This window comes from Anomalospiza imberbis, chromosome 2 (assembly GCF_031753505.1).
Source record: "Anomalospiza imberbis isolate Cuckoo-Finch-1a 21T00152 chromosome 2, ASM3175350v1, whole genome shotgun sequence".
NCBI lineage: Eukaryota > Metazoa > Chordata > Aves > Passeriformes > Viduidae > Anomalospiza > Anomalospiza imberbis.
The window spans coordinates 75,331,786-75,349,553 of NC_089682.1; the positions used below are offsets into that span (position 1 = coordinate 75,331,786).

The 17,768-nt window shown below is 39.6% G+C and overlaps 1 protein-coding gene across 1 annotated transcript in view; it reads right to left on the reverse strand.

The window, feature by feature from the left end:
- PRMT8 (protein arginine methyltransferase 8) overlaps positions 1 to 17,768 on the reverse strand; it is a 57,297-nt gene that overhangs the window by 19,235 nt on the left and 20,294 nt on the right. The window contains exons 3-4 of the mRNA XM_068182896.1: positions 6,286 to 6,471; positions 2,942 to 3,097 (exon numbers count right to left, since the gene is read on the reverse strand). Coding sequence (XP_068038997.1) covers positions 2,942 to 3,097; positions 6,286 to 6,471 — 342 coding nt within the window. The remainder of the gene's footprint in view (positions 1 to 2,941; positions 3,098 to 6,285; positions 6,472 to 17,768) is intronic.

Below are 17,768 nucleotides of genomic sequence, written 5' to 3' on the forward strand. Positions count from 1 at the left end.
TGTGTAACCTATTTTCCCTCAAGTATATCAGCTGCACAAAGCAGTTTTGTGTCATCTGCAAACTTGCTGAGGGTGAAGTCAAACCCACTATCTCTTGTCCTTAATGGAGATCTTAAATAGCAGTGGTCCCAGCATGGACCCTTGAATTGCTTCTGCAGTATCTGGTTCTGTGTGTGTATATTCACCTCTGCTTTCATTTTACTTCTCAGTCTTCAATCTACTGCTGCAAATGCCTCCTCATTTACTGTGGTCTCTTCCTGAAACAGTCACAAGATCCCCAGATTTCCCCTGGGCTGTGTCCTCATCACCACCTTTTTATACAAAGCAGCTGACATCTAACATCAGCCTTCATTTTCTGTGTCTGTTTAACTCCTTCTTCCCTGCACTGTCTTGTTTATCTGAAAATACCATGGAATTCAGATAGTTCTACTGCAGTGACCGTCCTGAATTTTGTATGACTAAATGCAGCAGATGAACCAAGGCTTCAAGGGATATTTTACGTATTTTTGTGTCCCTCACTGACCCCTCCCAAGCACTAAGAGGTATGTGTCAATTCTATCTCTACATTTCTTACAACAGCTCCCCTGTTAGATGAACATCACTGCATGGCACATTGGAACCTTCCCACAGGGTTAGGGCTCAGAGCACGTGAAGAAAGAAGAGAAAAGGTTCTGTTCAGGTTGTAGAAGAGATTACTGCCCCCCTCCCTCCCCCCCTCTCCCCCCAGTCCAATAACAATCTAAAAGTATCCTAAAAGGGCTTGCAAAGAAAGTAAAGTCAAACTATTTTCTGAAATGCACAGGGACAAAACAAAAGTCAGTAATCCTGAGCTGTGGCAAGGGAAATTCCTGCTGATTGTAGGCCTGGAATAGGTGCTGAGAGAGTATTTAGAGTCTCTATACTTGGAGATTTTCCAAATTGGACTGGACATGTCCTTGGCCAACTTGATACAGCTTTAAGTTAATGATTCTATGATTTACATCTCTTGAAGACCCAGAGATAATTCTAGCTGTTGGCTTAGGCCGTGGCAAGGAATAAGTTCCAACAGTAAGTAAGAAGGGATAAGAAGAACCAGACAGAGTAGTGGATGAATTTGAAGCCAAAGAGAGAAGGTGTGAGTAAGAGGAAAGTGATTTCTGTGGTCAAAAAACCAACATTCTGCATTTGTCAACAGTTCCCATGTCATGCTATTTGAAAAATCACATTTAACTGTAGAGAAGAAACTGGAACATTGCAGCTCTGTGTAATAACTCATGGCAAATGTTTGTTTTTTAAATGGAACACTCACAGTTTCCAATGGCAAATATGACCAGAAATTCTCAATTTGACTATAAGATTGTCACTGCTAGGTCTGAAATGGCTGCTTGTCCAACACAAATGCACTCTGCAGCTTGCTGTGTACAGTGTTCATGGTGAGACAGCTCATCTGACAAGAAGGCTGAAATTCTTTGGCTGTAGCAGAAGAGTTTCACACCTAAGGGAGTTCCTCTGAGAGCTAAGTTTCATGGGTAGTGCACCCACAAGCTTCAGCAATGAACAGTCCATCAGTGAGCTGGCAGTGGTGTGCCACTGAGCTTTATAAAGTCCTGAGGTAAAGCCTGAACTCTAAAGAAGTCCAAAGGGAAAAAAAACAAAACAAAACCCAAACACAAAAAACCCTCACAACAACAACAAATGTGGGAAAGCATTTACTTTTATTTTACTTGGTGAATTTTCTGCCAGTGAGCTGGCTCACTGTAGAATCAGATAAGCACCAGTGCCAGCACAAGGGAGGGAGGAGGACCATATGGCCAGGGATCTGAGAGATGGGAAGGTGGGAGCACATCACCATCATTTTGTATATGCTTATACTTCTAGAGCACTGCAACATCTTTGCATGAGACCTGCATTTCTGCATCACAGAAAGCTGCTGGTTTATCCTCCCTGAGGCTTTGAGATAATAAATCATATTAGTAAATAATACTTGCTTTACAAGAAAATACATTCCAGCTGCCTATCTTGGGCTTAAACTCCAAAACTTTTTCCAGCACTTTTTGATTTCAGCTATCTAGAGTTCCACACTCTAGCCTAATATTCAAACAAGATACTTGGAAGTTACAGTGGATTTTGAAAATATAAGCCTGAGAACTGAAATGGCATTTCATGTATCATTACCAGTAATAAAGACACACAGTTTGGGTACTTGGTGACATCAGTGTCTTCAAATGCACAGATGTACCCAATTAAGTTTTAGTAAACAATTTTGTTGAAGTACACTGAGGAATAGGATCTATTTCCCCTTTTCTATGTTGCATTGTGTCTTCAGGGCAAACAGAAGTCCAAAGCAAAAAGAAACTGCACTTGTCATTTTAGAATCAGTACAAATAAGTTTGAATATACTTAGTAAGCAAATCTATGCTCTGTGTAATGACTTCTCTGCAGAGAACAGCACATTCATGCTCTTAAAGTTCAATGTATTTAAGGTAATAATTTCCTTCTGCCTCTGAAAAGTGTTATTGTTGGCACAGAAAACATGCACATGCTTTCTTGCACAATTTGCTGAGTTGTAATATGCAGGGAAAAGTGTATTAAGAAAATGTGTTTCCAAGACTACAAAGTTGCAGACCCTGAAAATTTAAAAAGCAAGATAGTTCCCTTAACCCCTCTGAGTAGGAGTGAGTATCTTTAACATTTTTTTTCAGCCAAGAAGAAATGTGAATTTGTACCAGAACACCAAAGGTTCCACATTTGAAAAGACATTTACATCCCCATTTGGAAAAGGTGCAGTAGTGCAAGTCATAGAATACAACAGAACTGCACTGAAGTCACCATAAACCAAGGCACAGATGAGCTTGGAGAGTAGAATTTCAAACCAAGACAAGTATGAAAAGGTAAATCACAAAGCCAAATTGTCAGGCAAAATGCACAAACAAATTCAAAATGTGAGAGAAAGTCTTCTTACCCCATATACCTTCTTGGCTCCTGCCTTTGCAGCAAACATGGAGAGGATTCCCGTGCCACTTCCAACGTCGAGGACAATCTTATCTTTAAAAACATGTTTATTGTGATACATTGAGTTTCTATAGGTTAATGTGCGCACTTCATCTTTTAACATTTCCTGTGATGAAAATAAAAGGATTGTGTCACTATTTGAAATGCTTATATGCCTTCCACACTGCTGCTGAATGCATTCCCTTGCTGTCATTTAAGCATTATTAACACACAACATGAAGGGTTTCTCGAGTACTTTGGGGGGCACACATCAAAGCAACTGTAAAACGCCAACTACTTAGAGCTGAATTATTAAGAAGCAGCATGATGTTCCTTGTATAATTTTATTCTGCTATTACTTCACTGTTACAATCAACAAGCAGAATGTAATCTAACCACAGCACTGCTCTGGGAATAGACAGAAGCCATACAGAAATCCAAACATTCCTTTCCTCCTAAATCATGCACAAACCCAGAGCCTCAGTGCAGGGACGTTCTGAGGTTCCTCTTTGAATGGAAAAGAAATTCCAGAAGACATTATACAACAGCAGGCTTGACAGCCTTGCCCATGTGAGGCAGAAGCCCATAGCAGAGCTTAGAAATCCTGTATTGTAAGGTCCTTCCTCACTGCTCTTTCCACCTACTTATCTGATCAATTTCCAGAAGATATTAATGTATCACCTAAACTACTATCTCACTAGTTTGAGATGCCATTGTTAGGTGCTGATTTTTGATGCACTGATATCAGCAGTACATGCACTTAATTCCATTGATGCCTTGCTTTCTCTTGTACATTCGTCCGTCAAACTCTATCAATGAAAAGGACCCAGCTCAAGACCAAGGTGCCATTCTTAAGAGAATTGTAGACCATTCAACACAGACTTTAGTTTTCTGAAAATGCCCCTGTTATGTCTGGAAAGATGAAGGTTTGCTTATACTATTGCCTAATTTCATAGTTTGAACAAATAGACAAATGAGTTTTTCAATTTCAGGATGAAAAGGATCTGTTCACTGCCCAGCAGTCTGAGGCAGTCATGAACTGGATTGTTACATGTACCAGCTGCTTACTTGCCTGTCTTGGCAGGACACTGTGTGTGCTCAGTAACTGCAGATGAATAAAAGGCAACTTTTATCATAAAGCATGGTTTGGTACCAGGCAAAAAGCACTCCATCACCACTGGAAAGGTGTGTGTACACCCTCATGGAAACTCTTTCCACACATATGAAGAACAAGAAGGTGACTGGGAGTGTTCAGCATGGATTTGGAGATGACTGAGCACTTGGTATCTTTCTATGGTGAAATAATGGGCTTTGTGGATGAGGGAAGGGGAATGAGGAAGAGGAATGTTTTTTATCTTGATTTTTTGCAAAATTTTCAACTTTTTTTCCCATAACATCCTCGTTGAAAAATGGATGAACTATGGACTGCATAAATGGTCAGTGCAGTGGGCTGAGAACTGACTGAACTGCTGCTCCAAAAATGTTGTAATGAGCAGCACAAAGTCCATCTGGAGGCCAGTCACTAGTAGTATTTCCCCAGGTGTCAATACTGATGCCTTCTGGCCTGTTTTTTCAGGTGGATTCATGTCTTCCTAGCAGACATCAATCCTCAAAGAGGGTACCATAGATATAAAAACCAAAAACTTGTCAATTGTGGACCCGTGGTAACACTTCTCCTCAAGTCCTTGTTTGTGCTGCTGAAATTGAGGCAAAAATCCACCTGGCACACCTTGCTGTTGATCATCATTCTGAGAGCTGCCCAGTGAGACCTTCTATGCTCCAGGTCTCACTGGTGCTCATGTAGAACAGCAGCAGACTCTAAGGGCTGGTCTAAGGGATGGACAAATGCCAGCAGTCTCTCCACAATGTCCCAGATCCAAATGCCTTGGCAGAAGGTCTTGTCAGCAGATGGGGGCCTCTGTACCCTGCAGGTGAGAGCCTTTGCAGCTATCACTTGTCACTTGCTCCCAGTGCTTCTGCCTGGTTCAGAGTCCACTGGTTCTGGAGGTTTTTTGGACAGAAGTTCCTGCCCCTCAGCTACAATGAAGACACTGACCCTATTCTGTAGCCAGAGATCTGCAGGTGGATGAAGGTACTCCCTCCTGCTCCCAGCAGGCACAAATTTCCAGCCTTCACCATCAGAGGAGTACCCACTTCCAAACATGGTTATGGACTCTGACTGCCTCTCCTTTCACTGTGGTTGGTGTTTTAGGGTCTTGTACCTTCATGCTCTCAGACAAGATCCAGTCAGTCTCTTCCTCATGCCCGCGATGCTTCAAAGTCTGCCAGCCTCCTCTAGCAACTCCTTTACTTGTTGACACAGATCTTTTACGGTGCACACCTCCTGCAGGCAAGGAGGAAACTTCCCAGCCTCAGCAAGCAGCTCTTTGCACTCCCTGAGACCTACATGGCTGTATCCTTCCATCAGGAGCTCCATTTGACTTATGGTCTCTGATGTGTCTTCAAAATTTCTCCTAGGTCTCCTTCCCGCTCAATTGTTTCTCTATCTTCTCTCACTCTTGGACTGAATTTCTGAATGCTACAATGGCAAGATGTTATTGGCAGATAGAAATCTTCTATGTTTACACCCCACAAAAAATTACTAGAGTAATGGATATATATATTGTTTGTTGTACTGTTTGTGAGGAGTGCACTTAGTCATTTCACATTTGCTTTTTTGCATCCTACTCTTAAAGATCTCATCCTCTTGCATCACAAAAATATCAGCAGGGCAAGGTATCGGTGACTTCTTTAGGACTCGTCTACAGTCAACATTTTGATAGTAAATGGTCCATCAAGTATTTCAAATTCTTTCCAGGAGTGTATTTAATGGAGGTGATTGGGCTTAATGTTCCCATCAATGCAGCCTGTGCATTCAAGTTACATGCCAGGAGTCAAGAAACTCTTTGGCTTTTCATGTCAGCTGAGCAGCTGTTCTGCTGATGTCTGTGCTCAAACATGCAACAGAACCAAATCCCCAACTTAGCAATAAGGGAGTGCCCATGGTTGTGGCTGGGCTGGTTTGCAGCCCTCATAAATGCATTGCATCAGTGCACTTGTGAAATTCACCTCTGCATGGACAGCTACAATAAGAATCTAAGTGGGACAGAGGTTTTGAGTGCAAGTCTCTAGAGAAGTGGTGATATCTTTGGCACTTAACCAGACTACACAATTGTCTGAGGAAAGGCAGAGGAATATAATCATGAGCAAGTGGGATACAGATAAGGAAGTAAAAAATAAAAGAAATAATGAGAATTATTATTATTATTATATTGTTAGTTATTTAACAATTGCTGAAACAAAAATAAAGGTTACCTCATGAATTCCAAAGTGAGCATAGGAATCAAAGTAATAATCCCTAGATGTCATCTCTTCTGGATTGATAAGCTTTGCCATCTTGCCTCGGCCTGGACAGCTTGGTTGCAATGGAACATGGATGACAGACTGAACTGGCTTTGGAACAACAGTAGGCTGAGGAGGCTGGGATGGAATGGTGCAAACCTAGGAGAACACAGAATATTGTTAAGAGGCATCATTAAAAGAAAATATTTCTCTCTATGTCTAGCATAGTGATATATTGTTAGTGCTATTATTGTAACTATCTAGTAGATAACAAGTCCAAAGACACCTGGTGTATCATAAGTGAAATTTAGACTGCCTTCTGTTCCTGGATCTTTAACTTATTTGAGGTCTTGTAAAATTTCCTTAATGGATTTTTCCTAAATGTTTCTCTGCAGATACCTAAATTAGTGGAGAATAATGGTAAATTATTGGTGTTGGCTGATAACTTATTGACACAAAACAGTAAAGTGCTACTTTTTCTCCAGTAATGTCCTATTCTGTCAAACTGCCACAGCTTTGTGAGAGGCAGGTTGCAATAAATAAATAGTTCCCCTGCAAAGAAGAGCTCACAAAAAAAAAGGATTCCAGACACAGTGATGCCAACAAGGGCAGGATTCACAATCAATTCCTAATTATCAGGTAAGGTACCTGTCTATATTGATGAGCTAGGTCTAAGAAGGCTCACAATATCTGAAAGTCCCTGATGCTATCTGAAAGTCTCTCAGCATGTCCAGGTAGAACTGTAGGGAGCTGTGTGGCATGTTTGGTCTCTTCATGTAGTTTCCTGTTGTTGGGAGATGCAGGAGTTACGCGTTTCCAGCATACCATGGCCCCCCAGCACTTAATTTTTTATTGTGTACTGCATCTCCAAAACCAGCATTCTGATAGACACAGAATTCTCACACCCCTTTGATTCAGATTTGATACCTGTAGCACATTAAGACAGAAGATAGAATGTTTTTCAAATATGAGGTAAAACAGACCCTGGTCTGCCCATGTGTGTATTTACATTTTGAATCCTTAATACGAAGCAAAATTCTGAAAACTGAGAAAGGCTGAGCAATATGCTACAGCTTCACCTATGCACTAAGTCACCTGCAAATTATGGGCCAACAACTTCATATATTAAGGTCAATCCTACTTTAAATATATCATATCCTTTTGTACTTTTTTTTTATTTTTTAAGACTCGGTAGTTTCCCACTGGGGACCAGAGTTGCCAGAGCCTCTTCTCACTACTTTCATAAAGTCCATGCTGTCTTCTATAGCTTGGTACTGTGAGGTGTCAATCCCTTGTACTGTCTCTGAATAGCATCAATTAGCCTAGTTCAGTTTGCTTCCATTAAAAAAAAAAAAAAAGAGGAAGAAAAAGCCCCCACATTTTGTAGATTTCTATGTGTCATCTTTTGATGGCTTCTTTGGTCCATCTGTTAAAAAAAGTAAATACCATTGGTTTATGTTCCTGTAACATTTTTCATCTGCAAAGATACAGAAGTGCTTTATTTATAAGTATTTTCTATTTCTTACACTTTTTACTTTATCACCTCACTCTGTTAACCTCACCTAGTTTACCTCCCACACAGAATACACTTGCTTCCAATTGGTGTTTGTATTTCTGTTTGGTCTAGTTTCAAAAATGTCCATCTGCAATCAAGTAATTTCTCTTAAGACATTGCTTCATTGCCTATTCATTGCAAGCAGTAACACTGATAACTTACTCTGTCAAAGTGTTTCTCTTAATATTCAACTCTTTCAAATATAATCCTGCTACTTTTAATTACACACTTGAGTTATATCTTAACTTTTTTCTCCATTGGCACACACCCTATGTAATTTTTTGCAGTTACCTTTCTCAGCAGTCCTTTCTGTATTTGTCTGATGGATTACAAAGATTTAAACTGTAGGTGTTTGAAATTCTGTTTTATTATAATATGAGATCTGTAAGGTCCTATACTTTCCTCCTAAATCTTACCATCTGCATCATTTTACAATCAAAATACATTTGTTTATATAAATTACAAAATAAAACAGTGACTGAATTCTGTTCCTGTCTTAGGTAAGGATGTCTCCAGACACACGACAGTGCATCACAAGAAAATGCTCAAAAGATATGTAATGGAGAGGTTATATCAGTTTTTGAAAATGAAACCAGGGGGCTTCTAGCATTTCTGCTGCTGTCAAACTACAAATTTAAATGTGGTTTACTGTACAACAGAGAGCATTTGCTACAGGAAAAGAGGCTAGTCTTGAAGGCAAATCTCCCATCTGGATCTCAGGCAGTATCAATTTTGCTCCTGGCTGCATGGAAAGGTCCAGACAGGATTATGAGAACAAGGTTAGTCTCACTAAAGATACTGAATGAAATTAAAACTAACAACTTAGGCTATGAAAGTTCATTCAATTTCTTTCCTGTAAAAGAATTAACATCACTGTTTCCTAGTCTGCAACTGAATTCTGCTATGGCCAAGGAGTGGCAAGATAACTTTCATTAAGCTACTGAGACAGTATTGCACCTTTGACTTGCAGTACTTTTCAGATTTATCCAAACTACCTGAAGAGTTACTGCTCTCAACTGTTTATCTACATCTCTGCCAGAAGAGATGTGTTCTTATGTGAAGAAGTCTATTAGTTCTGCTTCTCAGCTGCCTTAGTTTGTAGCCAAGCAGGCTGCAGTAAAATGTATTGATGGTTGTTGTTTGACAACATTTGGCTCTGAATGCCAATAGGTCCATCCTGTACTGTGGGTACCACAGCCTCATGCAGCAGGGGCAGTAGAAAACTGCATAGGGGTGGTGATCTTCTCCGCCAGCAGCACTCTGTCACAGGGACCTTAAACCAGCTGCCTCATTTCTGCTTTAGGCATACTAACACAATACAGACCTTCCGGATTCAAACACTGTAAATTTTATAGCATCTGTAATACCTCCTGCAGAAATTTCTTTGTGTAGCACTGTAGTTCTGGAATTCCAAAACAATATCACAGTTATAAGAATAATTTTGTGAGTGGGGCTCAGGAAATCCCTCGGTCAATAACTTGCCATAGACTCTACGAAAAATTTCACTTGAGAGTGACTTATGTCCTATGGCAACAAATATCTGGGGAAAACATACACAGAGTGGACAACTGCAGAATAAAGAATTGCAATGAAAGCTATTATTTGTAACAGAAACAATAAAGTCTTTCCGTGTACAGCTCTGAGATTGTAAACTAGAAACAACTATGCTTTTAGGGATATGGTATAATTGCTTAAGGACAAAACATGCTTTAGAACAACAGCTATCAAGGAAAGACAACTTCCTATATTCTTTCCAGAAGTGAAAAAATCCCTTGATGTGATTTGCAAGCTTAGCATATATATATAGCCTACATGAGGAATAACTCATCTTTTGAATAACACCTGAAAAGGCAAAGCATCTGGGCTGGGGGCAAACCTCACACCAGTGTAAAGAATCTAAAAAACTGTCTCTGCAGAACCCATGTATGGGTTCTGGCCAGCTGCACACAATTCCAGAACACTGGCTTGCTGCTAATGCAGATGAAGTCTGAAAGAATGGAAGCAGCTGCTTCAGAATTCATTCTTCATTGTGCTAAACATGCAGTCCTCTATTTTTCCATCTCCCATGCGGTACTGAATTTGGAAGTGGGGGGGTCTGAAGGATCTGAGAAGCAGTCCATCACCTCTTTGCGACTGAAATCCTACCTTTGTGTACCATTTCAACATTTAAACCAAATTAAATTAGAGAAATACTTTCCTACATTTAAAAATCAAATAAAATTTATTTCGTCTTTGTGGACAGGGTTGGTGCATTGCAGGTGATTAAATGTACTAGCACAGGACTGGTTTCCTTAAAAGCTTTGAATTCTCGCAAAAGACAAGATTCGTAAACCTCATTCTTTCTCAAAATCCCTCAACTCAACATCCTGATGTAGGTTTCTAAAACATATACAGGTACTTCAGTGACACCTCTGTGTGACTTGAAGATATACAGAGTTGTCCATGTGCATCAATGGGTACTGTTGAAGTTCTTCTTTGAAAACTGGACCTAATCCAACATGTACCAACAAGGCTGTCTGGGTGTGCAAAATACACAAAATACTCCAAAAATACCAAAGAGAACTGAGTATTCAAAAATCATGAGCTATTTTTGAAAATTTGAGCCTTTTAGATATAGCCATCTACAGAGAGACTAGATGGTGAAATATGCACAATTCATTTTCTAAGAGGTTTGTGACAAAAGCTGTGGTGTGTAGAGTAAAAATAAACTTGAATTTCAATTCTCCTTTCTTGATATTACTATGGAGACATTGGGCTGGAGGTTAAAATTCCAATCCTTGCAAAACTGTTGTTCAAGCTGCAGTGTTTTATTCTTGACAAATTCTTAGTTCTTTATGGCATTTTTATGATATTGAAGTGGTTAACTGCACCTTCTGCTGGGAAGTACAGAACTTTTCCGTAAGAAACTAATTAAAAATGGAATTACAGTTTTAAATTATTCAATTTCAGCATCCTCTTCCTTTTAAACATGAGATTTTATCATATTTAAATGCGATTTTACTTATTTTTTGAGCCAGATAGCTTTCTATGTCAGAACTACTAGAATAGAATGTGCCTAACACCATTTTAATTGGTCTGAATTTAATAGTCAAGACTTCTGGAGTGCAAGAGATTATCAACTGGTATGCAATCACCATAGCGATTCTAACAATACAGCTTCTTCCTGCTGCAGATATAAAAGCACAGCCAAATATAAGAGGTATTTGCTATCCTCCTGCCAAAATTTAGGCTTCAACAAAAACTTCTTGGCAGTCATCATGCAAGTTAAAACCTCCTTTGACCCCTTTATCTTGTATTGAAGTCTTTGTCTAAGGCTTATCTTAGGTGATCTTTGAATAGAGCAAAGAGTTGAATCCATTATCAGAGAAGTTTTAACCTGATTTTGTGAGGAAATGAAGCTCTTACAGTATCTTGCCTATGCCTCCCATTAATAACTTTTGAGCTTGTCCAAGCCAGTCTGATTTGACAGAATTGTGCAAGTATCAAATACAATTGTATTTTGGTACATTTCTTGAAAAGCAGAAATTAGGTAGAAGGATAAGTTATTTGATGATCCACTGAAATTGAAGCAACTAGATTTCAGCTGTCATGCTTTTGACCTGCTCTAGGTCTATTAAGCCACCTGGCTGTTGTTACATGTGCAATGTGTAACCTCTGGACTGCATGAGCAGTAATGAAGGTGTACAAAGAAGACCAGGCCTTACTCAGAACTAAATTAAGAGCTGGGGGAATAAAGAGCACATACTTGCAGGAATCCAGGCTTTTTTAGCTCCTCTACATATGGGAAAACCTTTCCATGCTGAGGATGGGAAGTTCACAAGGAATGCAAAATGGCAGGAAAGCAGGGAGTTCCAACATTCAACTGCAGACAGCTGTAGCTCTTTGGAAACAAGGATACACACACACACACACACACACACACACACACACACATATATATATATATGCATATATATATATATATATATATGACCTCTGAAGACCAGTAAAGAACATTTACTTAGTGGAAGCTTTACATTGTCCAAAAATCAGTATGAAATTGCCAATTCTTCAGCAGCTATAAATCTACTTTCTGCTTGATGAAAGTCAGCCTCAGTCTGTTTTAAGTTGCACTATGAGTTCAATGCAAATGCAAATCTAAACTCTAAAACTGAATCTAGTCAGACAGACTCTGTAAGAAAACTGGGAGAGAAAACTGATTCTTAAAATTGCTTGCTTTGAGGCTACCCCTTGTTCAGCCACTTCAAAGTGAGGCACTGCTCTGAACTTTCTACATGGATTGTTTGGAATGCCAGATCAACCTGTCACAGACAAACCTAACCTGTTGTTATCAGCAGGAAATTCACTGTCCTTTATACAGACAAGCATAGCTTAGAGTGTACTACAGCTGTGACATAAAACCCCTAAGTAATGGTGATAAAAATAATATTGTGAAAACACTTTTAGAATAAAGCCTCTGTCCAGAACAACTGAGACTGATCAGTTATACAAGGAACTAGATTATAACTTAGATGTCCAAATCCTCAAAAAGTCAAAAGAAAAGATGCAAGCTGGTCATCAGTATGATAAAAGTGGGGTCAGCATACTTAGGCTGCAGCAGAAATAACAACAAGTAGCAAAAAAGGAATGTAAAGATCACAACATTTGCAAAGTTGTTACTTATTGTGCAGAAGCTAAAAAGAAATTTAGATATGTAAACATAGGTGCTGTGATACCTTTATGGGTCTGATCCAGGGTACTTCATACTGTCATGATTTTTCATGGGAATTGTCTGTTGGGTAAAGCCAGAATTTTCTTAGTGACAGGTCACAAAATAAGCAATCCAATTTCCAGTTTCTAATATTTCTGGGTATGCAGGAATAATACAGTTTAAGCACTGAAATGAATGGTCTGTGGGGTCTCCAACTGTGTAGACTGTAGAACTCAGATGGAGAATATCCCTTACCAGCCTTTAAAGCAATCTTTTATCTGAGCAGGGTACTGAACTAGATGGCCCCCAGAGGTCCCTTCCACACATATTATTCTATGATATTAAGACATAATTATATTTGCACTGTGCAGGAGATACAGGTGGCAACGTTTATAAACCTGAGCCTAGTGCAAATTATGAGGTAGGTTATAAATTTTGGTTGATAGTTTTGTACACACAATAAGAACAGAACCTGCTTTCATGAGATGAAAGAATGCACACTACAAGAAGTTGAGGACTTCACTCAAGAATGAAAACCTTCTTAAGCTACCTTCTAAACCTTCTAAACTTTCTAGCTAGTTCTCTCTAGTTCTGTAACAGAACAGAACTGAGATTACAGGAAATGAGTTGACAAAATTTAAGGACAGGAATGATATTAAGTATTTGTATTATTTATAAATGTGTGAGCAGTTCTAGACCGTTCTGTGTGCATGTAATTAAAATGCTCTTCATCCAATCTGCTCTCATGACTGCTTAGTGCCATTGGGGAAAAAAACAGCAACAAGTTACAGATGTTGACATTTAATTGAACATTTGTTACTTTTCATAAAGCTGGAGACTTGGCAATGCATGTAGAGTAGAATGTCCCATGCAGGGCATGAAAATTCTAGTTCAGCACAGAACAAAAGGAAAATATGACAGAAACGTATTAGTGTTAACTGAATTTTATTCTTTGTGAAGCACCTTGTGGAAGGATAGCAAAGCATTACTTTTAAAGTGCTAAGAGGCACCTTTCTTTAGAAGAAGGTTGCATTTTGATTATCTTTGGCATTTGGTAGCTCTAATGCCTAGTATTATTTTAGATTTAATATCACAGCAATACCTTCTAGGTTTGCAAGATCCCTGCTACAAGGAACAGCTGGAGAAATGCCTTGTGTTTTCACCTGCGCTCTGTGGTGTTGAGCAGATGGTCTGTCAGTAGACTCTGTTGTCCATCTGTTTGTTTGGAGCCCCTTGAGCCTCATTAAGAATGAGGTAAGTTGCACAGTGAGGAGGTTCTCAAGCTCTGGATGAAGCTTCAAACCCGCTTCTCTCACAGCCAGGGATTCACAGCTTCAGCTCAGTGGGGGATCGTGTTTTAGAAGCCTTGTCCTCTGGTGGATAATACCAAAAGCAAACTACAGTTGGCAGATGGCTAAATTCATTCTTCTTTTCATAGGGTAGAGACTAATCTAACTGCTATCAATAATCTGGAAATGGATCTCCATGTATAACCGTGCTGTTGCCTCCACATTCACAGCATATGGATTTCTTGTACTTTAATGGTCTCTGCCACATAAGTCAAGAATCTGAAAGCTTAAGATTTAAATAAAGGAGAACTACAGATAAATAAAGAAAGCTGTGATGCTCTGTGGCTAGATGTCCTGTGGTTTTCTTTCCAGTTTTCACCGTAATCAGGAATAGAAGAGGTGGATCTATTCAAACATACTGGTTATTTTGACACAAGATTGATACCTAGAAGTAAATCTAGCAGGCTGAGAAACACAAGCTAGACCACCAGGGCTAGGTGTATCTGAGAGACATTCCAGACTTCTCAGCTTTTTCCTAACTCAGTACCATATATCAGGGCTCCTAAGGAAAAGCATGCTTTCTAACAGAGCTCTTCTGAATACAGTGCCTTGCTAAGATGTATGAGCTTTTTGGTTGCATTATGCTACAGCAGCCTCTCTCCTGTTCCAGAATCCAGTCTGAAAAGTTTACTCTGGTGTGTGGACCACAGAGAAGCCCACCAGCAGCTTCACAAAGCCTGTGTCTCTTGCAGGTTGAAGCTTCTGGACTTACACAGATGTACAGCTATGTCTGACATGGTAACACTGAAAGTCCCTGCTTTCTGTGGAGCATCCTGACCCTTTTCAAGGATTCATGAAAGGCAAATAAAACCAAATGATAATAAGATCCTTCCTACCTTCTTCTAATTTTAAGTGTCTCCTTTTGTGACTAAAGAAGATGAGAATTGAATTGAATTGAATTGAACTGAATTGAATTGAATTCTTTATTCAGTTGGTAGAAGCTAACTTGGTAGTGAAAAACAGGAAGATGCCCTAATGTGTGGTCCCAAGTCTATCAGTGTTGACTGTGAAATTCTGATATCATGACAGGAATTTAAAATTTAGAACTAAGGTCAAGTGTGAGAGTTATGATTGTTATTGACAGCCATATTTTACATCACTGGTTTCACTTCTATCAAAATCTGAAGAGCACCTAACACCTAAAATAGCCAGTAAAGGCCAGGGAGCACTTAAATTGACTGATCACCATGGAAAACTTTTCATCTTCCATTCAATTATCCAGAAAAAAACAAGCAGTAGGTGTAAACTATGTTGTATGTTCTCCTGGAACAGATTTTCCTTCTGAGATGTCTGGGTTTTGGGAGTTTTGACAGATCTCTTGCCTTTAAAGTGCTACACACAAAATTGTCAAGAACAAAAGAAATCAAGATGCACAGATATAAGAAGGGGGAAACAGCCTGTTGTTCTGACAGAGCTATTAGAGGCTTATTTTTTGTGGTTGTTCAGAGGGAAGGTTTGAGGTAGGACTACTGCCTGTCTATTGTTGAAACTGGAAAGAGAAAAAGCTGGTAACAGTATTTTCCATTTGAAGTAGGCTACAGCCTCTGGGAAATAAAGAGCTTTTCCAAGTTTAATGTTATTTTATTTCTGATTTGCCTTTTAGGGAGTTACACAAGGGAAAGGAATATCTCTGCATTAATAAAATGCATCAGGTCTTCCAGATGATTTTAAAATAACGGTCCTAAATGGGAAGCATCTAAAAATAAACCATATCACTTTCATTCCTGGGCATTCATTGCAGAGTTGCCTCTATATTTGGTAGTGATAATTGTTAATGTTATATGCTTACTAGTTGCACTGATACTGATATTTAATGTCCCACCTGGCCTGACTGGGCAAGCACTTCTGTGCCATCAACAAGTAGGACACAGCTATGGGGTGCTGTTCAGGGACTGAACTCCCCAACACCATTTCCAAGACCCTTTCAGGTTTAGCATGGCAGAAAGAGAAGGCTGCAGAAGTGTCATATTGCTCAGACAGCACTGGCTTAAAACTGCAGTTGTGAAGTCTTTCCCTTCCCTTTGTATTCTGCATTACAAGTAGTCAAACTGCAGCAGCCTTGCCTCATTTTTTTCAGACAGGATGGAAACACACTCAATTTTATGTGTGGCTGAGAGGAGTCACCACGACCTGTGAATCCAGCACCATTTCCAGGGTGGCTGGGTACTGTGAGGGAGTAGCTGGAACAAGGGTAAGTGGTTCTTCTTGTGTACACATGAAAGTTCAGGGTTGCTGGTGAGTCATGTTCCCTGCTGCTTGGGTAGATTTGGCACTATGCAATCATACAGAATGAAGAAATCATTCCATGCTATATTTCCCTGGGAGTAGCTCAAAGCCTATATCATTATTTAGCAAGTCACGACTCAGCTCCTCTTCCTCCTGTAATGTGGGGCTCAGTTTTCCAGGGCTGCCTTTGCACCAACTTGGACTAGCTGGAGGGAGGATCTAGGTTTCTCATTTCTCTGTCCTTCCTTCTGCATGCAACAAAGAGGACTCATCAGCGTTGCCTGAATACTTCTTTTTTACAAATCATGGTGTCAACTGATTAAAAGGCTGCCCTTGCATTTCTCTGTGGAGTCCAACATTCAGTGTGCAAGGCTCTACAGGAGAAGTCTCCATAATGTGTGCTGGGTCACCCAGGTAAGCTGATGTAATTCCATATGAATTCTGAATTACAGACTATTTATCATCATGGCTGTGAAACCATGAATGGTGCATAAGGATCTACAGTCAGAGCATTAGGGGCCCGTTAACAGATGGTAATTAGTTCTATTTTAAGGATGGCTAGGCAAGTCAGCTCTTTTTATGACAAGAAAAAAAAAAAGGACAAGGTCATCTTCTGAGGCATGAAACCCTAGCAGTTGTTTTCACTCTGTGATCAGCTATAACCTGGGGAAGACACGGTCCTGTTATCTGGAAGCAGTACACAGAAATGCAAATGTGACTGAAGGTTTTTATTGATTTTCAAGTGAAGAGAGATATTCATGTGCCAGATTACTTTAGAACGCCTCGCATCACAAGGCGCAGCTTGTTGTAGAAATAGCAACAGAAGTTATAGAAGCCTGCACTGAAAATATCAAAGTTGAATGCAGTGAAGAGTTTATTGCAGATCATTGCATAAAGAATTATGAAGATAGAGAGCCAGAGAAGTGTGAACTTTCCATTGTGATTTTCTTATTGGTTTTTACTATCATTGCTGCTGCATAAGTGCCTGCCTTGCTGAACAGGCAAGGCAATGGAAATGAATGGAAAGGAAACAAAAAGGACTTGGAACTTTCAAGCTACTTTACATCACCCTAACAAGTTCATGAAAATCTGTTGAGGAGAGGTCAAGGTGAGTTAGAGCCTCCATTATCAATGCTCACAGTACCTTTCCTGTAGGAAAAGCAGCTGTATCACTGACTGGCCTCTTCCTCTCCCCAGCATAATTTCAACTGACTCTCTAGTGACAAAGAACAAGAACCAGAAAGTGCTAATCAACTATAAAACCAGTTATTTTTAGGCCTTTTCTCGGCATCAGGCAGTAAGCTGAACTTCACATGAAAAAGTAGAGCTCCACTATTTTTAGAGGCTAATTATTAACAAAAATAACCAGAGTATTCTATCTGTACAAATTATTTTCTTAAATTAGCAGAAAATTTAATGGAAGCCCCCCTCTGCTTAGCAAATTTCTAATGCGCTGATCTGTGAAAGTCACTTTGCCGCTGATATACCAGTCTTTTCTTCCCCTCACACTGTGTTTCAGCTGTATAGGAAGTTCATGCAGGTAGGACTGCTACATAGGAAGCTCTATAGGAAGTTCTCCAGGAAGACATTATATTCTGTAGGCTTTGCTGAGCCTTAGTATGGAGGAGGAAAAAAT